The following is a 23447-nucleotide window of genomic DNA, read 5'->3' as shown; positions in this document are numbered from 1 at the left end:
GATTAGTAAGAAAAATAATATATAATATAATTATGAAACAAACAAAGTAAGCTGTGGAAAAATTATATGCGAGGAATTGTTGGTAAAATATATTTCACAGAACATATTTGCAGAAGCTGGAGGAGTGAATATTTCATGATTTAATGGTGGCCTGTAGCGTAGTGGTGAAAGCACATGACTGGGACCCCCAAGGTCAGTGGTTCAAATCCCGGTGTAGCCACAATAAGATCTGCACAGCCGTTGGGCCCTTGAGCAAGGCCCTTAACCCTGCATTGCTCCAGGGGGGATTGTCTCCTGCTTAGTTTAATCAACTGTTTGCCAGTAATGTAATGATTTGCATTTTAAAATGTCAGAAAGGAGGAAAACAGAAATGATAGATATGGCATATGAGATGTCACGTGCAATGGCTGGTAGAACACAATGTATGGGCATGATTTTTGAATAAAATCTATGCTATGACTAGTAGTTTTGTCTAGTAGTGTCAAAGATGTAAATCGCACAGATAAAACGTGTCATTGGATTGGAACTTAATCTGTTCTTATTCACATGACCACCTAAATTTAATCCATTTTACTTGTGTCTATTGTTTTTAAATGTAGAAGACTGTACTATAAAAAGCAGCGAACAGTTAAATAAACCTTTTTTCCTTTAAAACTCAATCAGTTCTCTTAGGTACACTGTCCTGCGGTTTTATAAGAAAATTAGCTGGTAGCTTTTCCAAACATAGTGGAAAACTTGCTGCAGTTCTGCAGACATTTGCTGTCTCGCTAATTTCAATATTGAACAGCCAAATTAGTGACTGTATTTTGCCCGTATTTTCTGTCCTGTGATTTGAGAGCATTCCAATAAGGTTGCGTTATTGCTTTAAAGCTGTTTTGATTTAATTCATTGACTCACAATTAAGCACGAGCGAATCACCTCTGTTAAGACCGACCATGCGTTTCTCACTCTATATACTGAGGAATGAGAATGGCTCTCGCACTCCAGTGACAGTAGTTCGTGTGGGCGGCTCTTGCACCGTGCATAAAAAGGCTTGGGGTTTGAAAATACTTTTCACATTTCACTGGAACTGCTGTCAGCGCTATCCTGCTCTAACACATACCGCATTTGCCATTGCCTGTGTCAGGATAACCATCCTCACTACAGTTTCCCTGCTTGGATTCTATTGCCGAGAACATTGGATATGTGCGCGCGGAATTATGAGAACCCATTTCCTCCAGTCAGAAGTAAGATAAAATAGGGTTTTGCACGCATTGGATTAACTCATCTCTTTCCTTATGAAGAAGGCAAACGTAAGTCAACAAGGGAATACATATTCGTTCAGGTGTTGATGTACGCTGTTAATTTGTGCTGGCTCTTCATTGCAAGCTTAGAGAATGCTGCGCAGGCTATAGACGTAGGCTACGCTGTGGCAAAAATGCCCTACACTTCACTTTCATTCACGGCCAAAAAAATACATCTTTGAAAAACTTTAACAGCTCCTTTGCTGAAGAGCTGTCCTTGAGTTACCCTCACCTGCAAAAAAACAACAGGGTTATTCAAAGATGAGAGCCGAGTATTCAGGGCAACATCATAACGAGGGGTTTTAGATGGATGTAGTAGCATCTGAAAACGTATTGACCAACCAATGCAGTTAAAGGGGGGAAATCTTACGTGGCACATTTAGTTAAACAATTTTTTTTTTTTACTAACCATTAGTTTGTCATTATTTGTCATTTGTCTCCGAACGAATAACGCCACTCTTGAGTTTTGTTCGAAGCAATGGCATTAGTCGCGGCTAGAGTGGACCAGTTTATCGGGATGGATGCAACAGTATCTATGGATTGTATGGGTAACCATCTATTCTGGGTAGCTGCGAATATTCTTGCACTTTTTGACGTACACTCGCAATAGCCTATATATAGACTGCCGCGTTGTGTCTTATCCAAGAGCCATTTTATTTATCCACAGTGAAAATCAATCCACAGTCCGGTGTTAATTCAACTAACAAAGTACGCGTCAGTGCAATAAAGACCATATATAGGGTACTTTCCCAGTTTTCCAAGTTTAATTAACAGTGGACATTTTACTGACTACCGCTTGTTATTCTTTCATTTTTCCTTAAACTTTAAGACAAGGAAATAAAGTTTAAGGAAGAGCAAACAATAACGAAGACGAGTTATTGCAATAATCTCAAATTTATTTAAGGTTTTATGAGTTTTGGTTGTAGCCCACTCAACGTGTGTATGAGGAACATTGTGCTTGTGTGCTCGCGTTTAAGTGCAGTGTGGTGGCCCGACCAGTGGCGAAACCAGAAAGTGAATGGACTTATGTACTTACTCTCACGTAAAAAAAATAATATAGGCTAATGTCTCACCCAATGTCTAGACTCCCCACTGTCCACTACATATGCGTTTGTGTTGTGCGCTCTGAAAAAAAGAAATCGAAATGCCTTACATTTTCACAGCCAGTCTTTCAATTTAAATGACTGTTATAATTATGACTGGTTATGACGCTACTATTCCTGGCGGTAGTGCTGCTGCTTAATGCTTCTGTGAACTGGACTCGGGTGCAGGAGCGCCGATAAAATCCTGACCTCTGAGGACTTCCGGTCTCCGTGACCAGGATCAGTACAGGGGTCAACGTCTGAGAGCGTCCTGCCCTAGAGATCACTGGCTCTCAGAAACACCATTTCAAAATTCATAGCAGAGTGAAAATGTAGCCTATTTCAAACAGGTTAAGGCGAGATATATACAGAAATGAGCAAAACTCATCATTATACGAATCAAAAATCGTATTCGTATAAATCGAATCAAATTCATGACACAAAATATGCTACTTGCTCAAAAATGTATTAAAATAAAATAAAATATTGATAATACAAAAACGCATTCCTTGAAAACAGCACAGGATCTTTTTATGTCACATTTCTGTTTTCTGTTTCTCCATACCATATATATTTGTCCATCCTGGTCAAGTGAAAGAGCCTCTGTAATTAACAAGGTCTGCACTGTAAAGATTGGACATACAGTAGTCTATGAGCATGTTCCTAACTTCAATATTCTATGCTATGTTTTGAAAAAGAAGTAATACTTGTAAGGAAATAGTTTCTCTGTAATCATTGTCGCAGAAGATCTTAGCCATTCAAAGGTGCAATTAGACATGTTAGGTTAGTTAGACATACTAGTGAAACTACTCTGTGTTACTGTATCTGATAATTACAAACTTTGTGAGACCTTGTCTTTTCTGAATTGTCAATAGGCTAAGTACAAGTGGATTAACTAATCAGTTATCCAGACTACAAATCACAATAAATTAATTGGAATAAAGGACCACTTTTTCCATTTAGAAAACACGACAATTCCTCTTTCTGAAGTATCATTGACAGAAATTTAACAAAGACTTTTCCAAGCTCATTCAATACAAATGGTGTATGTGCAAAATATGTTAAATACATGCATAGTATTGCAAGTACATGTACTGCAAACCTGGATATACATACCTTGGGCCTGGCTTTTGGTCTATGTGATTGTTGTCAGTTGACATTTAAAAAAAATATATTGGAGGATACTAGGGGTGGTCACTAATCATTAATCTTAGATTTTGAAGAAACCATATGCTTTAACTGGGCACAGATGATCAATAGTTGTCTCCGTGACATCTTGTTATTGTTTCATGTAATGTACATACTGTGAAAATGCAATGTATTAAAATTTTGTGTAAATATATAACTACATGTAATCCTACCATGAGTGTGGAAATATTAGTTTGAGGCAACCATGGTTTCCAGATATAGGGCAATTGTAGTTGTAGTTAACTTGAATATTGTTTATAGTCCTGCATGGAGGTGTATATTGTAGTTTGTAGTCTGTTTTATGCAGGCAGCTGCTGAGTCATTGGAATGTTATTCTGCAAAAAAGGAGCTGTATAACCAAGCCAAGCATAGAACGGCCACCAGTAGTCAAACCTTTGTCATAAGTAAGACAAGTTAAACATGTCTAAGAATATTAATTATAATGTACATAGGTTGATGAAAAATCAATGCAAATCACTGCAATTGTGTAAACTTCCTTGACTCAACATTAAATAACTTGTGATTGTGAAATTGGTTATATAGACCTTTTCAAACTTAGATAAACCTACAGTAGGTATACATTGCATATTAACCCAATTTCATTTGCAAAGGTACAGTGGTGTATGTAAATCTGACTGTAAGCATATAAAATGGAGGGAAACCAAATGCTAATGGCCCTCAATGAAAAAGCATTCCTTCTGAGGAGAAGAAACTCTGTAATGAAATTAATTTATTTGCATTTTGCATTTAAAATCTGAAAGCAGCCATGTTATGTAACATAAAGAATTCCAAAATACTTATATAGTTATCAGATGGCGTGGGTGCAAATTCACTGAAATGCAAATGATAAAAAATGGCAGAGTGCCAGTCACATTATGTGAAATAGTGCATTATCAGCAGCTCACTTTTTTGCTTGTACATTCCATGGCTGATTTATTATGAATTTTGCGACAGACATATTGGAATTTTTAGTACAATCATGGGACTTATGATCCACCCAGTCTATATGTGCTAGGTATCATCGCGTGTAGCTCAAGGTGCTCTACAAATGTAAGTTTTGTGAGATTTTAGAATAAAGAATGACGACAGTGTCATTAATTGTAATAATAATAATAATAATAATAATTTTTAAAAATTATAATTTAAAAAACATGTCTTGTTTTTAATGAATTATTTAAAATGATTTTGCAATATTTTCAGTTCTAGTGAACCTCAGCATCTGGTTGCTCTGTAGGTTTAACAAAAGTAGCACAACAGCCACAGTAAACCCAGAATGCATTGCTCCTACTGTGGAGAACTGTGAGTTGCAGATACAATTTTACTTCTTTACTGTCTTTCTTCGATATCAAGTTGATTTTAGTTAATACAAGTATACTGGATGACAAAAACATGTTGCAGTGGAAATATATGTTCAAACATATTATTTTCCCTGCTTTTAACAAATGTCAATTGTAGTCTATGCTCCAGCATAGACACACATGTACGTATGGTTGCTCAGATTAAGACCCAGAGACTCAGTCCCCTACATGAGACAAACATAACTGCTGGGTCTTAGGAGGATACAAAAACAACTGTCCCTTCTCGAACAACCCAAGCCCTGTGAACAAATTCAGTCGTTTCTGTATACTGAATCACTGAATGACTGAAAGGGCAGGAACATGACTAACCTCCAAAGTGTGTTCCTTCAAACAATGCCATTCAAATGTACTGTATGTGCAGTGCTCATTGTGTCCTCTGTGTTAAGTAACTGTGACACAACACTATACTTTATGCGACCTGCCAGCTGAGGACAGAAAATAACTGTGCAGTAATGCATGTGTGCTGATCAGCTATTTCCTTTGAGAAAATGACTGCTCTCTGCTATTAAAAAAAGAAGATCTGGCCATCAAATCTTCCCCCTACATCTGATGGGCTTCATAATCCATTTCATACCCCACCCACTTCCCCATATCATGACTGAAAATGACAATTGAGTTATGAAGCATCTGAGGTACCTAGGAAAATACAAATAGTTGTAGTAGTAATACAGTATATCCATATATTTTGTATTATTTATTAAATATCTGTGTATGTGCTTTATTTTATCTATGAATCTGGAAAATCTACACAGTGGGACAACAAAGCACCTTCTTTGATAATATTTTGTGTGTTTATACTGTAGGTATGTTTGGCTCAAAGCACAGTGTGATTAATTTGGTGAGAAACACAAAGAAATAGTCTTCTTAAAAAGGTGGCCTTGGTAAATGGTAAATGGCAGGCATTTATATAGCGCCTTTATCCAAAGCGCTGTACAATTGATGCTTCTCCATTCACCCATTCATACACACACTCACACACCAACGGCGATTGGCTGCCATGCAAGGCCCCGACCAGCTCGTCAGGAGCATTTGGGGGTTAGGTGTCTTGCTCAGGGACACTTCAACACAGCCCGGGCGGGGGATCGAACCGGCAACCCTCCGACTGCCAGATGACTGCTCTTACTGCCTGAGCCATGTCGCCCCCTTGGTCAGTTAACATTTTTAAAATTTTAGGTCTTAAGCTAATGTTCTTATCCAAAGCAATTCACAAATGCAGAGATTCATAAATCACCTACATTCCATGTAGCAATTATCGAGAGTGTAATGGTGAAGCCTGTAACTCACCGGTAATCTTTTGTCACACAATTAACATTTTTTTGAAAAGGGGAGATGGTGGAATGGAAATGGTGGAGGGAGGTATTTTCTGAAGGGATGGGAGAGGGACTGGTGGAGAACAGTTGGGGCCAGGAGTATCAGGGAATTCAAAGGAAGGACCTTTTTGTTTGTTTATTTATTTTGTCATTCAGAGCAGTTTATTCCGGTTGGGCTGTGGTCCGTTGGCTTTAAATTGTTGTTTAGCTCAACTGCAAACGGATAGTGTTCTTGGTTTTCTGGGAAGCCACAATACCAGTCAGTGCCAATGACATTCCAAAAAAAACATTCTCTTTTCATACAATACAATCATGGACATACTGCCTCTGCCAAAATTATGTTGATCATTTTGTCCTGAATTTGATTTTGACTAAGGATTCCACAGGATGTAATTTAGATATTTATTTAATATGTTAAAGATTTTTGTATTTCTATGTGTATACCTTTGTATTCCTGCTTAAACTGTGTTGCATGCGCTTGCAGCAGTGGGACTGAAATCCATTACTACTAGCAACAAAGTGCAATATAATGCAGTCTGTAGGTATTTGGCTGTGTACTCCAGCACACTGGATTTGAATGGAAACAATCAACACAAGTTTAATGTGCAGACTGCCAGCATTACCTTGGGGTACTTACATCTATATCAGGGTAATTTCAGCCCTCTTTACAAATAGGCCCTATGATTATGTACAGAGTTAAAATAATCTTCAATAAAGTCATCATGTTTAGTAGGCTATTTGCAAATCTTTTGCAGTCAATGATTGTGACGCATAGACATCACCAGATGCTGAGAACCTTCCCTGATGATGCTGTGCTTGTACAAAAACAGTTTTTTGGGAGTCGTTTGCCTTTTTTCAGCCAGCGATATGCATATTCAATAGGACTCAGATCAGGTGATTGCCATGGCAAGTGAAGAATATTCCTCTATGAGGCAGTGAAAAAACTCCTTAGTTGCTTCAGCAGCATGTATCCTGCTGCAAGCTGAAGCGCCATCTATATGAGGCATTTGGTTGGATCTGAGCAGATAAGATGTTATATGCACTTCAGAATTTGTCCTGCTGCTAGCTTAAGAAATCGCATCATCAACAAAGTGCCCAAGGCATAAATTATACCTACTCCATGTTTCACAGATGATCTGATTTGGATCATGAGCAGTTCCTTTCTTTCCCCGCTTTCCTCTTTTCATCACTTTTGCACGGGTTCATACTTGTCTCGTCTGTCCATAAAAATGTATTCGAGAACTCTACAGTTTACTTTAACCTGGCTGTTCTGTTCTTGAGGCTTACAAGTAGTTTGCCTCTTGCTGTGAACCTTCTGAGGTTATGCTGGTGTAGTCTTTGGTACACCTATGCTTCCACAAAAAGTTCATGAAATGTTTGAAAATTGCATTGGCACTTCTTTGGTCCTCATATTGAGAGACAACAACAACAGACTCTAAATGCACGTGCCACATCTAGAATCAACTTGAGACCTTTTGTTAGCGTTCTTGTGCATGAACTAATGTAGGAATGACACACAGCTGGCCAAGAAACAGAAATTTTCTAATTATATTTTATATCCTAAAATGGTGAGCCATATTTAAAAATGGCTGTAATTCCTACACGGTTCATCTAATATAATTGTATAACTAAAGCTGAAAGTCTTTGTCCTCATTCATTTAAAATCCAATGTGCTGGGGTAAAGAGCCAAAACAGCAAAATATTCTCATTTTGTTAACATTTTTTTTTGTTGACAGATTTTTCATTGTGGTTAAGCACATTTCACTGCCCACAACCCCGCCCCACCTTCCATTATATGGCAGCCCTCAAAGCTGCAAAAATGGATTTAAAGAAGTGGCTTTTGGCAATTTTTTCAGTATTTATTATATTGATGTATTAAAACATTATAACCTACAGTACCTAATCAATAAAACATTGATTTGGATGTTCTAAATTCCCCAGTCTTGCATGTACTGGATACTGGTATTAACCTTCTGGCTTGATATTATTAACCAACTAAAATGATATATAAATGAACAAACCCAGGAAGGAAGTCATTTAACACCACTTACATGTGAGATTAACCCTACGTGTACCAGAACTAACATGACATTACACAGCAGATGCCCATGATTTAAAGGAAGACTATGCAGCATTTTGATCTCCTGTGAAAAAATGTCTATACCGCATTCTCAACCCCACCTCCCCATTGCAGATGACCTTTGACCTATAATAGCAATTAGCCCGGGTCACCATAGCGATGTTCTCGGAGAAGGGCAGCCTGTTGTCCATCACCACTCCAAGGTTTCTTGCACTCGGGGATGAGGTCACAGTGGTATCCCCTAGTGAGATGGGAAAATCGGAGATGGCTTTAGCTTTAGATGGTGGTTACCCATCCAGCTCTGGATGTCTCTCAGGCAGGCGAAGATACGGGTAGAGACCTGTGTGTCCAATGGGGGGAAGGAGAGAACAAGTTGGGTGTCATCGACATAACAATGATATGAGATGCCATGAGCAGAGATAACAGGGCAAAGGGATCTTGTGTAAATGGAGAAGAGGAGGGGGCCGAGGACTGAGCCCTGGGGGACTCCTGTAACAAGGGGGCAAGGGGTTGACACTCTTTCAGCCCAGGTCACCTGGGAGGACTGGCCAGAGAGATAAGATTTAATCCAGTCTAAGGCTGTGCCACAGATCCCTGTAGATGCCAGGGAGGATAGGAGGATGGAGTGGTTGAACGTGTCGAAGGCTGCTGAGAGGTCAAGGAGGATCAGGACAGAGGAGAAGGAGGCTGCTCGTGCAGCCTGAACAGACTCATTGACGGAGAGGAGTGCGGCGAGTGGCCAGGTCTGAAGCCAGACTGGCGGGGGTCCAGGTGGTTGATAGAGGGCGGAGGTTACAGCGGACAGAAACAGTAGGGGTGAGAAGAAGGGAGGGAGGCAGGGGAGCAAGGGGGATGGAGAAGGAAATTAACATTTCAATGTCAGCGCGTTCACAGAGAAGGGGGAGGGATAAATACTATTGTGGTTTGAGGGTGTTTGTTGCTGCAATTTCTCTCTTGACCGTTAGACATCCAAAATTACCTATTGTAACTTTCAGGAATTTCCTTGATAGATTTTCATTCATTATGAATTAAATTAATAATATTAATAAATAATCGATTAATCGTTGACAAAATATCCTTGGCAACCATTGCTACAGTATATATGATAAAAGAGGCCCAGCTTGCAGCATCTGCTTGAATTATTGAACATTATCGAATATCAATGCAATCATATATAATGTATAATATTAAGTAGGAAAAACTGTGGAAATATAGAAGATATCTGCCTTTAACAACAGCTGACGGTTAACGTTATGAATAGTTTAAATAACAGTAACTAGACTAATACAGCAAGGTTTACAGAGAAGTAAATTAAGGAGGGCTTGCTAATGTTTAGCTATGTAGCTATGATTTTAGCCTAGAGCCAGTTTGACCAAACATTAGTAAGTCTAACTTTTGCTACTTGTTACACCATTGTGGGAGATTGCAATTAAGAATAGCTACATAACAGCCTAATCATGTGCAATATCAAACATTAACCTACCCATTCTGGCAGCTCTATTTATAATATTACTTTCTAATCCATCTTATCCTTTCCTAATTCTATTCATTATTTCTCTTGTTACACTGTTTTCCCTTCATCTAGCTACACAAGGACGCAGACAGGCTGACGTTAAGCATTTCATTGCTAGCTAGCTAGCTAACAAATTCTGTAGCCTGCAGTTTTATTCAACGTTTGCTATGGCTTCACCTCACCGCGTTGTGTAACTTGTAACTTAGCTAAAGTGTTCTTCTCTCACAAGTATTCTGTGGTTTGCTATTAGCCAAAATGTCTGCTCATACAACAGAATGGGCTTATAACTTTCAGAGGGCTATGTAGGCCCAGAGCCAAAGGTCTGGGTATTCTTATGTATATATACTCAGTGAGCTAATTATTAGGTATTTATTAGACTTATTAGACTTATTAAGTCCCCTGCTGCTGTAGCCTATCCACTTAGAGGTTTGATGCGTTGCATGTTCAGAGATGCTCTTCTGCATACTAGTGTTGTATTGCATGGTAATTTGTGCTACTGTCACCTTCCTGTCAGCTTCGACCAGTCTGGCCCTTCTCCTCTGACCTCTCATTAACAATGCGTTTCTGCCCCCAGAACAGAACTGCTGCTTACTGGATGTTTATTGCAAAATTCCATAAACGTCTCATTCGTATCGTAATTCTCTGCAAACTCTAGAACACCAACAATTATTCCAGGGTCAAAGTCACATAGATCACATTTCTTCCCCATTCTGACATTTGGTCTAAACACACAGCTGAACCACTTAACCACGTCTGCATGTTTTTGTGCATTTAGTTGCTGCTACATGATCGGCTGATTAAATATTTGCATTAACAATCTGATGTACAAGTCTACCTAATAAAGTGATTGCTGGGTGTATTTAATCAGTGTTAGTGTTTGGAAGGAGACTTTGTATCTTGTGGGCCTCATAAACTATGGTGTGATGTGGTGACAGTAATTGTCCAGGGATACCATATTAATAATATGGCCAAGGGTGGTCTGGCCCTATGTGAGATCTTTTCTGGGTGCCCAATATCCCTGTTGATGCCCCTGCTCATAGTCTAGACCCAGTCAATGTGCTGGAGCTGGATAGAGGGACTATATGGATGTGCTCTGGAATGTTGTGACCTGGTGCACTGTGTGAGACTCTTCCTCAGCACAGAATTCCTTGCTGCACAATACCCTGACACACCTAGGTAATTAAAAATTGTTATTCAATTGAATCGTATTAACAGTTAAGCTGTTTGTTTTCATATCACATTTGGCAAGATAATTGGGTTTGGAAACACATGGAGTATTGCTCTGACAATGTACAGTGTTGTAGAGAAGTACTTTCCCCCTGATTTGCATATACGTCAGACCGATTGGGCAGAAAAATGCCAATATTTAAGTGGTTGGTTGGTTGCATATTTGCTTGTGGTAATCTATGTAATGTATACATTTTTTTGGAACATTTGCTTCCAAGATTCAAGGATGAATTGCTCACTCTCGTAAATATAATAAATGCAATTTTGATTTTGAGGATAATTACAATGTTGGGCCTTTACATTTTTTAAAATAAATTTGGCATCTCCTATCCCACCAAAAAATGGCACACTCATGGGCATTCCCTGCCACCATCTCAGGAGAGTGAAGACTACTCGCGTTCTCCTCCAAAATATGGTGCCAGCTGGCTGCTTCTTTTCACACCACAGCCACACGCCACTGGCCACCCCTGCCAGGTTGCCAAACACAGTAGGCACAGGCACGGACTGGATTAAATCCGAGAATGTGGTGCTCACTCCTGACCCACAAGCAGCGCTGCTACCCAGTGGCCTACCTAGCAGCCCCCTAATGGGACATTTTTTACTATTTTCAGCTAGTTACAATCAGCTACAATAGTAAGCGCTTGGATGTAAGCTCTCAATGCGCTTTACAGCTCTCTTGCTAAGTATGCTATAGGTGACCTATACTTAGAAATGATTAGAAAAGGTTATCATTCAGACACTTCCTGCAGGGATCTGACTCTGGCTCAAACATGTATGGTTTAATCCCCACCGGATAATGAACATGGGCAGAGCAGGTGAAGTAAACGTGCAACACCCACTCAAAGCAACCTGTCCAGCTCCAAGGGACAGAAAATCTATGGACATGCTGACGGCATGGAATAATATGAGACCTTTACATTCTGAATGTATCTCTACACTTATGATCCAGACCCATCTGCTTGTCTGAAGGTCACAGGAAGTGAGTTGTTCACAAGCAGACAAAAGGCTTTGTTTTGACCTCTGGAAGTCTTATTGAAGTCACAAATCCAACAGTTGGGTTATGCTGTGTTTAAGAAATAACATTGTAATCAAGCACCTACTCTCTATAATAATATGAATAAACGAATAAAAGCATGGATTAAAAGTTTCATGTTCTGCAAAGCACGGTTAAATTGATAGATAGTCCACTCATATCTTAGGGATCATATTTCCAGCCAGGACACTTTTAATGCAGGGTTGTGCCCTAATTTGCCATTGATGGCTGTACCCAAAAGATCCATGGGGCAGCCCATAATTAGCCATTGTATCAGCCAGGGAGGGAAGCTTTCATCCTGCAAGGTTTCCACAACTTAATCATCCATTAGCATTAGCAAGGCACCCGAGATCTGCCAGGACGACTGCATTGTCAATGAGCATTCAGCACTGCTGCATAACCCACCGCCCTTAACTCTCTCTTAATCTCTCTCTCTCTCTCTCTCTCTCTCTCTCTCTCTCTCTCTCTCTCTCTCTCTCTCTCTCTCTCTCTCTCTCTCTCTCTCTCGCTCTCTCTCTCACCCCACTTGTAACTGTTCTCTCTGGCATTTCTCCCAGGGCATCTCTGCAAAAAAGTGTGCATTCTCAACGGATCCCCCTAGTTAAATAAAACATGCTGTAGCTTATTTTGCGGATTTCAGAGTAGAAAAAAGCCGCAGCCGCTTACATGTACATGCTTGTATGCATCCTCTTGAACTGATGGGGGCCATAAAAAAGTACTTTAAAAAGTACAGCTATAGTTATCAGTGGGCTTACAACTTAAATGGAGGAAAAATATTTGTTGCTCTAATTTAAACAAATACCTTTTTTTATTTATATTGAACACTGTTTGTTCCCATTAGGCCTGCCACATTCAGAGATCTCTGTTATATTACTCTGAGGTATTACCTTTTTGGTCTCTCCTTTTGGCCTTTCTGTAAGAGCACCTTCCTTACTGAAACCATTTAAGTTGTCTTCAGCTGAAGTGTATGGCAATGCTGTCCTACCCAATGATTAAACGGATCAACCTTCCAGCTCTATGCCATAGTGCTAGTCTCAGCAGATGTGATAAACTGTATAGTAACTTGCTGACGCAAATTCAATTTGTAGTTTATGACCAGGCTCTGGTACTTGGGTTTCTTTAAAGTTGAATGGAAAAAGATTCTGTCAGGATTCAGCACTGAATCTTCTTTGCAATAGATCACTTCAAGCCACACTTCCCATTTGCCATTCCTGTGTGTGAATCTCAGGAATGTATTGTTGATCATAAGGAATTTCCCACCCCCCCCCCTTTTTTTTTCTCACAGGTATTTCAAATAATTTAGCTTTATGATGAATCCTAACTAATGTAATTAATTTTTAGTTAATATCATATTCAATGAAGTATGATGGAACAAATATTTGACAACTGAGATATTGAGACTAAGTAACTAATTGTTACTAAATATATCTGACAGCTCAGGTAAATAGTTCAGGTCCCATATAGATAATAAACAGTTTTTTTCCTGGCATGATGGAATTGGCACACAAAACATAAATAAAACCACAAATGTTTATATTACATTTTGGCACTGTTTTCAAGAAGTGTGAAACAAAGATCATGTAAAAGTAGCACTGTCTCACACTTGAGTGTGATTCATAGGGTGTAACCAACTGTTTGCCTTTGCTGAACAGGAAGCCCCATCCTTGGGGGTCTTAGTGAAGATCAATGAAGCTCCTGTTGTTGTCTCTTTTTCTCTGCTACAGGGCCACTGGTTGGTATCTGGCGTTCACAGTGTTATATTGCAATTTAGGAATATTCATGAAAAGGTCTAACCAAGGACAGAGAGGGCATTGCTTTTGTCCCCAAGGATGCCCCTTTGTGAACAATGAAGGCTTAGGGGCTTCACTCACAGAGAGATTTGTGCAGGACCAGGATGGAATACAGAGTACTATTTAATAATCAAAAGGTCCAAGTACAGATAGCACACCTGTATGAACAATGCTTAAGTAGGTTCATGAAAACCAGAAAGCTCCCACATTTGTACTGTAACTCATTTTATTTTATTTCTCCTAGACCCACATGCTTTCCCCCCACTAATACTGTTAAACAGGGTCGGAAATGATAACATATAATCTTTATGCAAGTAAACAACGTTAAATTGAACAGGGATCTGGATTTTTGTGAAACATGGAACAGATATATCATAATATTCATAAATAAAATTAGGGATATAAATATAAAGAAGAAGAAAGAAAGAAAGAAGAAAGAAATATATGGATTCACAATCTAATAATTGAAACAATATGATATACACTCACAGAGCACTTTATTAGGTATTTATTAGACTCATTTTTTTACTGCTATCTACTACTTAGAGGTTTGATGCGTTGTGTGTTCAGATATGCTCTTTTGCATACCACTGTTATGTTACTTGCATTACTGTCACCTTCCTGTCAGCTTTGACCAGTCTGTTATTTCTTTTTACAACCATAATTGGCTGATTAAATATTTGCATTAAGAAGCTGGTGTACAGTTCTACCTAATAAAGTGCTCAATGAGGGTATATTTTATTTTGTTGTCCTAGAAAATGAATTCCAGTGAATAGGAGGAACATCAATAGATAATTTTTATTTCACTTACTGTCTTTATGATGTCAATCATCCGACACTCTAATGTAAATGTAAAGCATTAGATATCCTGTTTTACTGCCTTATCACAATAAAATTATTTCTTTCTTTTTCTTTCTTCTTCAGTAAAAAGTACAGACATTTCAGTATCAGAATCAGACATTTTCACATCTACAGTATTTAATACTTGATGACAATAATCCAGATGAATGAATGTGTGAAAGAGCAGAATGCGATGCTCAATATTACGGTACTTCCTAGTGTTTGGGCCTGTATCTGTGTGGATGAGATGAAGGAGCTGTGGATTCTCTGTGTGCTGTCAGCATGTGCATTATCAGTTTCATAACTGTTAAAAACCTATTTTTTTCCAGATAAAAGCTCAGCTTAGATGAAAGCCACTTGATGTCTATGTCATATAAATATATTCTGATGTGCATTTATGTGGTCAAATATACAGTATTTATTCCACTGCATATTCATTATGTAAGGTTCACAAAATATGTGATTAGAATGTTCTTAACTGCTTTTGCATTCTGAATCTAATCTAAAACGTCACATCATTTCTGTGGTAGCTGTCAGACTGGAGATGATCCTGCCTTGTGGGAGAGAGTGCATACTCTGGGAGATTAGGTTTAATGGTCTCATGGATCACTGATTTTTATGTCTTCTGAAGTACAACAATATGTGGACTGGTGTGGCTAGCGTGGTCCTTGGTATCCTATAGATGGATGCACTTTTTAGATCAAATATTTCTGCCCCTTGCAGAGGAAACTTAGTTTAGCCCTTTTTCTGACCCCCCTCTTTGTACTCTGACCTCCACCCTCCCTCCCAAAACCAAAGACCCTGTGATACTGTGATTTATAGAGGATTGCATGCCCACATGTCCTGCAGCGCCCTGGATCTGCTGCAGGTGTGCAGCATTAAGCAATCTTAAACTCAGCTCATCTTTATTTTAACATTGTCAACACAGTGCCCTTTCTTATCTGCAATGCTACCCATTTTGTTTCAGTATTAGTTCCGGTGGGTATTCTTTTTTGATGATGTGTGAAAATGCTCTTTTGTATTTGAACCACCTTGCAGAAGACAATGTTCTTCAAATCAGTCTGCCAATATAGAAGGGATTGATTTGGCTGTGTATTGTTTTTGGATCAGTGTTAGAATTCAGGTAAACAGAACAGATGCTAAAGTGTAGAGTGTAGCTACTGAAGATGCCATTGACATTGAATTTTGAGCAATGAGCCACTGTTCTTAGACACCACGCCCTACACAGACAGTCATCTCAAATGGACATTCTAAAATAGCACATGAGTTAATCTCCCAAACTGCCAACTGAGGCATAAACACTCAAATTTGCCATTACAACCCCTCAAGAGTATTAGCTACCAACAGTCACAAGTCACTCATTTAATGTGTTCAAAAAAGCAAGCACAGAAATGAAAATAGAGGATGTTTAATTCAGGCCCTCTGCTCTGTCCTTTTGTTTGTTCATTTCAAGACTGTTGTCACTTCCCTTTCGCATCACGGGAGCTCTTGCCCTTTGTCAGAACATAATGCATGGTGTCTTAAATACATTGCGTAATTACAGTATATGCACGGCATAGTTTGAAGGATTAAGAGGGGAAAGTGTTGTTTTCAGGAAGCATCAGCAATCAGTCCTGGAAAGAATCATTCTCAGAACAATGTGTGTGCTCTGTCTATTGCCTATCGTTGACATTTTAAAGTAAATGGGAAAGCATAAGAACCTTCTACTTGCATTTGGGAAACATATTTCCTGTGATGCAGTGTGTATCTCCTGTTTTACTGCATTAGGATGATATATTTAAAATATTTCCAGGTAAGGTTGCAAGCGTATTCTTTGTAGCACAGTCTTCATCTTAATGGTTTTTTCTGTTTTTATTGTTTTTCAGATTTGGATAATCACTTGTGTCTATCTATTATTTTCTGCCATTTTTGCTGCATGTTCAAGTGGAATTGGAAATCCTATAACAGATGATGTCGCTTTTGTGGTGACACATTTGGTAAGGTCATTTTTGTTAAACTTTCACTTTCAGTTATAAAATAAAATAACAGCAACAAAAACAAGGGCACCTGCATTGTACACTATAGAGCTATATTTCTGTCATTGAAAGTACACCAGGGAAACATCAGCAGTGTGGACTGATAAACTGATAAGCTTCACTGATAGCTGTTCAGTTAAAGATCCACTTCCTATTTGGCTGAGTAAATGATTACTGCTTGACAGCTGGCAACAGAACCTTTACACTGACATTTAAAGACAAGCTGAAACTGAAGTTAGAGCAGCACTAGCTTCCACCATGTGATGTATACAGAAGTGAAACATATCTTTTGGGGGGATTTTTGAAGGGTGGGTGGTCGATTTGACTGATTTAAAATGAGGAGCGCCTCTGCAAGAATGGAGATTAATTGGAGGAGAACAGGAAATTGACAGACATTTGATTGGCATGTTCTAAATCTCAGTTCAAATAGTTTTCCAGGAAGTGGAAGGAAAAAAGCTTTGGTTTGAAGTATTACCATTTTATGAATTTTGTGGAATATGTACTTTAAAATATGTATGTTTGTATGGTTAAGAAGCATTGACTAAATTGAGGAAAAAGTTAATTTAGATTTTAGCTCGTCTTTAAACTACACCTTACATGTGTAATAACTATATCCATAGGAATAATTTCTTTCTAATGTTTCTCTCTATTTTTGTTTACAGAAGCATAATATACCAAAAGATTACAAGATTCCTATACATTATATTCCCAAAGAGGAGGTAAGTCATACAAATATGGGTGACACAAAGCAACCTCAGGGCATAAAGGAGAACATAAAATAAATGAGAAAGTCAGCTAACTTTTTGGTGTAATTGACTGATGTCTGTCTTTTACCGTTTCATTTCAGGGTGGTCATTGTTGGGTTGAGCTAAATGTATATCACCTGGAGGAAAGCTTAAAAGCACTGGCACAAATGTTTGGAAACATTTCTACCAACAGAGAAAATATTACTATCATTGTTCAAATGCTGCAGGGTGTGCGGTTTCGCATTGGCAATAGTGACCTGGTACGATAATTTTGTTACTTAAGTTACTTTTATATCATATCTATTTGTGTGTATGTGTGTGTGTGTGTGTGTGTGTGTGTATGTGTGCACTCTGTGCCTCTGGTTAAACTGAAACACTAATCAACCTTTTGTTTGCTTCATCAGGAGGTGCTAATGGCAGAGTTTGAATGCCATTATAGAGAAGAAAAATGGCATACTGGACATTATTTTCAATATTTGGAGGACTTTTTAATTGCTGCACGTTATAGAACAGGAAAAGAAGACTGTGAACCTCGTCCTTGCCCAACAGCAACAGCAACGACGACAACAACCAGTCCATCAATAACAATAACAACAGGTTGGCATCAGTTCTACTTTCTGCATACCCAAGCAATGCCCCCTCAGACTATTTTCACTGTCCGCAATTGTGTGTATTTGTGACCGACTAAGGGCGTCCCATTCATGATGGCCATGGACTTGCAAAGTTTCTTTACTTGGTATCTGTCCTTTTTTATCAGTTTAGATAACAGCACAGAGCAACACACTATATTTGCCTTCATCCCGCCCTGGATTTGAAACTGGTTCCAGGGACATTTCCTATGATCATTCACTTACACGTAGATCTTATGTTCCCTATTCAAAGGCATCATAGCTGTTCCTGTGAAAAGCATACAGTGATGTCCTGTAATCCTTAAACTGTCATCATGCAGACTGCCACCATGCTGGTACTTTTCATATTAGCCAGGTCACTCTCGAGGGAAGAAGCTAGTGTCTTACCAATGACATGATTTTAAGTTTTCACAACACTGTATTATCCACACCTTCTTAGGCTTAGCTCCCCTCTCAAGCACTGCTGTGACAGAAGACTGCACAGGGACAAGTTGCAGTACATGTAAGTACATAGATTTATATCTAGAACATTGGCTACCTTTAATTTCAATAAAATAGATTGAACTATGCCTTACAAAACTTATGAATGTATACAAATTATACAGTGTGAATTTGGTGCAGTTGATGTTGAAACTTGTTTTACTTGTGCACAGTACCTGGCCCGGAGCCCATGTTGCAGATAGTACAGACAAGCCTTGCATCATTGCTGCTGATTCCACTGGCTGCCATTTTGTTTCTGCTAGTGTGGAAGGTAAAAAAAAAAAGGTTTAAATTTGGATTTGCGCTTTTTTATAATATAAGCGGGGTTGGGGTGAATTCCATTTATATCCAGGCAGTTCTAGAATAGAATTGAAAATGGACCAACCCTGACCCCAATGTATTTCAGACCCCTGCCATTGTTGCAAACTCCTCTATCAATTTGGCAGATTACCAACCAACATGCAACAGACATGTCTTCCCACACATATAGCCTCCTGTTGTTTTGTGTCAGTCAGTGCCTCACCAGTCAGTGCTTCACCAGCTTCACCAGATTTATGTGGTCTTTGCGCTGCACTTCATGTGAAGCTGGAGCAGATAGATGGCACATACTCTTGTGTGATGAGGTGGGACATGTCAAGTGACTGAATCCAACCTCCCTTGGCAGAGCCATGGCCAATTGTAATGACACAAAGGAAGTGTTACCTGGCTCCTTATTTGGGTTGTATGGAGGCTAGAGTGTGAGCCTCATGAGTTGATTTCAGGTGAAGCAGGGTTTTTTTGTTTGTTTTTTGTTCAACAGGTTAGAGCAAGGAGAAAAGGCAACAACCCTGAACACCGCCCAAAAATGATATTCATCAAAGAGGAAGGAAACATGCCTTCTTTAGGCGTAGAAGCACCTGAAGAAAAGTAATTACCAAGTTTTTTATTTCATAATAATAAATAAAATGCATATTTCTATTTTGTCACTTAAGATGACTGAAATGATGCCACTGTCCCTACTAATTCAGCACTGAGACTATTAGAATTGTTTTAGACATAGTTATATTATGTTTTTTGGTTTGATTATTGACTGATTTTCCTGTTACTGACATGACAGGACCAGATTGAACACCATGGAAACAGTGTAATTCCACTACACATTGTGGAATTCGGGTGAGGTTATTATTATTATTATTATTATTATTATTATTATTATTGTTGTTGTTGTTGTTGTTGTTGTTGTTGTTGTTGTTGTTATTCTTATATTCATTCTATTGTAGAGTAGAGGGATCTAATATTGTTCCTGGCAATGTAAAACAATGCGGCATAGTTTGTCTTGTCATACTATGACTGAAAGTGCTGGGTTCTAGGAAGCCAAAAGGGCACCACGTCATAACACAGAGTTTTCAGAAGAAGCCACTTTGCTGCCTGAATAGCCCTTTGACATTTTGAGAACACAAAGGACAAAGGACTTTAACTCAGAGTGATAACAGTCTTGGGATCTGATTTAAAACAAGGTGGTTTGTTTTGGTACAGTACATTTCAAGGAGAATTGAAGATTCTCAGCAATATCAAGGTATAATCATGATGTTCATGTAATTTAATTATATCTTTGTTTTACAGGTGATTCTACTGAAGATCCTCTTAAAACTCAACAACAACATAGAATACTTCCTGCTATTCTCTGAAGTGAAGGACTTGTTTTGGCCTCTCATCATAACTAACCCTCCAACTCAGACCTGGACCCCAGCTGAATGCCGTCTCCTGTGAACCCAAGAGATTATTCAGTACAAGACATCAATGTTGTCAGAGCAGAAAAGTTTCCAGCACTGCCAAGAGTGGCGTGGATCTTCCTTTCAGCATTGGCAAGAGACAGATGCCTGATAGATCCAACAAGGATTCAGTTTCCTAAAACTTTTCCTGCTAGGAGACGGGACAGTTTTTCACCCAGTGCGGTGACTGCTTCCAGGCTTTTGAGCAAACAGTGCAAACAATACAGAATGCTATCAAAATTCATTGCTTTCTTGCAGTTCAGAAGATACGCTGACAGACCTGGAGGAACTGTTTGTCAATTTTAGCAACCTTTGAAAGCTGCCAAGCTGCAAATCTGTGACCCAATGTTTTTTGCACGTGAGGATTTTTATGTGGTGAAGGGTCTCATGGCTTTGAGAAAACTATAAAAACAGAATGGACAAAGAAGAGACACTATCGACAGCTTTTTTAAATAAGAAATATATTTGTTAATGACTACCTCCAGTGCCCCTTGTCTTTGTCCAAATTTCTAACCATATAAAAAATAATCACTTGTGTTTCCTTGATCTTCATTTTCCTTGGACCATCTCAATCTATGAATGTTGGAAATAGTCGCTGAGACAAATACTCCTAAAGCTGTGTACACTGATATATGGACAATATATGGGGTTGGAACATTCCACTTTGATTTTTTTTTTTGGCCTTTCGTTATATCATCAGTGTGAATTATTTATTGAGTTGTAACAGTACTATTCTCTGTAGGCTGGGGGGCTCTCAGAACTGTGACAAGAATGGGACAATATGCGCTGCTTTCCATCTTAAAACAGATTTTATTCCTACATAGTTCTTCATAATCGTAACCTGTTTTTGGTGCACATCAATTACATAAATGAGGCTTTCTGATACTGGCTTTCAAAATTATGTAAAAATGCATAAATCACTTTACAATTATGGTCATTATTGGGGACATTTCTCTGCACCATGCAAGGATTTATCAAAATATTAATTAAGTACATATGTCATTAATGCAAATTAAAGTTGTAGCCTTTACATCGACCTTTAGCACCGAACATATAAAATTATTATCATTTTCAGAGAAGATTGTAGTTGAAAACAAGTATAGTTTATCATGCTTTTTACAGAAACAATATCATGGCAATATTGCAGGCACAGTTTTAACTGTGTAGTCACAACTGATATGTGTAAAAGCAAAGTGATCATTTTACCAGAAAACATCCAGATGCACCTAATTTCTGGTCCTCTGACTTAAAAATCTGCAAATATCACCATAACAGACGATGGTATCAGCACTGGACTTGCAGGACATAACACAGCATGTAAAGTCTTTCATTCTCAAAAAGTATGTCTCATCAAATAAATGCCCTTAATATATATTAAATGGCAGAAGTTTTGTGTGGTATGTAAGTCAGCAATTTTTGAAACCGAAATTTGAAAGAAAAAATTTGGTCATGCCCATGGACATTTGGTGGCCATGTAATTGTAAATATACTTTTTGTATATTCATTTTTTAAAAATCTCATTTCAAAGATGTTCAGCATTTAGTCATTTAATAAAGGACTTACAGTTACAGTGTCATTTTCTTACTCTGTTTTCACATAATGTAATGGGAATTTAGAAACTTTCATATTTAATTTTGAATAACTATTTTCATTTTGAATATAGTCAGGTATCCCTGCCTCATCACTCACTTATGCGTGCTCTGGTTGATTGGGAACCTACAATCTAACTGTGTTAGGTGCACCATGTGCACAGTCATCAAGCACAATTACTTGTGTTACTTGGCAATGGCGTGAATAGAGTGAAAAGACCTATGGGCCTACATCATAAAATAAACCTTAATAATTTCATAGAACAAACTGATTTTATGATTTTAAGGCACACTGTCGAGGTAAGAAGGTGTAAGTTAGCCAAGTGCTTGGACATTCTTGATTAGCCAAGTTTCTAAAAAGCATTTGCTGAATAAAAAACATTGCTCAGTTTCTTCTATTAATTATACAATATTATCTGGAAGCAATTTGAATGCGAGTTTCTGTATGTATAGTTATGTATGTGAAAATGCAGCGCTAATGAGAGAAATCAGAGGAGAATGGCCAGACTGGTTAAAGCTGACAGGAAGGCAACAGTACTTAAAATAACCACACATCACAACAGTGATATGCAGAAGAGCATCTCTGAATACACAACACGTGGAAATTTGAAGTGGATGGGATTGTTAAGGACACCCCTCCCCATTCCTCAATAGTTGCACCTGGGAAGCATTACTCAGGGAAGCCTAGGAATGGAATCCACTGTTGGAAAGTCCTGCATCTGAGCAGCCCTGGTTTCTGAGGCCAACTGCCAACAGTGCACAGTGAGTGGCACTTTGCTCTGTTTTCTCCTTTGTGTTTCCTGAGAAAGTATGCATGATGGAACGACTAGTAAAAGTAATATCCATACTTCTATTTCAGCTATACAAATGGATTACCAGCTATAAGTTAATTTAGTTACTGCATATCTTAGCTGGCTAGCTAAACATGATCAGCTCACTACTGTGAATGTGCACTTTATTTAATTAAAATTTTATCATAGTTTTATACAGGACAGGACATGGACAAGCAGGTAGAATGGGGGTATGAAGTAAACCAGCAAATGCAGCTCCACGAGCTTAGTTTGGTCCGACTATAGCAGTCACACACAGTAGTATATAAATAAATCGATACAAAAATGGATAAGTTGAATAATGAACTAGCAAACATGGTGCTGAGTTGTAGAATTTGCAGGATTTAAGTGCCTTAAATGCATTAGTCATGTCACTCCTGTAGTGGGAGTAGGTCTGTGGCAGGTTTAGCCAACACAACAAGGGATATGATTAGCGCTCTGAGCTAAAAACTAATCTCCTCATCATTATATTTATTCTCGGAGTATAACTGAACCACTGAAACAGATGGTTTGGCTCTGGGTGACCACATGCTCAAAGCTCTTTCACAGTCTATGGGTTTGAAACATTATGTCTCAATCAGTTCAAAGTTGTTGCACATACGAAATAATAGAATGGCTTCAAATGTGATAAAATGCAAATTTGGCTTGATTATGCGTTTTGCATCAAATAACAGAAGAAAATGGTTAGTATAGCATATACAGT

The 23447-nt window shown here is 38.5% G+C and overlaps 1 protein-coding gene across 1 annotated transcript; it reads left to right on the top strand.

The window, feature by feature from the left end:
• Positions 1–1076: 1076 nt before the first annotated feature.
• Positions 1077–21704, top strand: kitlga (kit ligand a). Its single transcript, XM_061252529.1, has 10 exons — positions 1077–1292; positions 16570–16680; positions 17382–17438; positions 17567–17725; positions 17870–18062; positions 18534–18596; positions 18748–18845; positions 19374–19480; positions 19671–19726; positions 20177–21704. The coding sequence occupies exons 1-9, from the start codon at positions 1278–1280 to the stop codon at positions 19699–19701; spliced, it is 834 nt and encodes a 277-aa protein (XP_061108513.1). The 5' UTR covers positions 1077–1277; the 3' UTR covers positions 19702–19726; positions 20177–21704.
• The last annotated feature ends 1743 nt before the right edge of the window (positions 21705–23447 follow it).

This window comes from Conger conger, chromosome 8 (genome assembly GCF_963514075.1).
Source record: "Conger conger chromosome 8, fConCon1.1, whole genome shotgun sequence".
NCBI lineage: Eukaryota > Metazoa > Chordata > Actinopteri > Anguilliformes > Congridae > Conger > Conger conger.
Note: the sequence above shows the minus strand (reverse complement) of the source record. Positions and strands in the feature narration are given on the sequence as shown.

Excerpts from the sequence above, each read along its gene's own strand:
- kitlga (XM_061252529.1), top strand. Across the intron at positions 16,681-17,381 it reads CTTTTGTGGTGACACATTTG|AAGCATAATATACCAAAAGA; the intron begins GTAAGGTCATTT and ends TTTTGTTTACAG. Across the intron at positions 18,846-19,373 it reads TGTTTCTGCTAGTGTGGAAG|GTTAGAGCAAGGAGAAAAGG; the intron begins GTAAAAAAAAAA and ends TTTGTTCAACAG.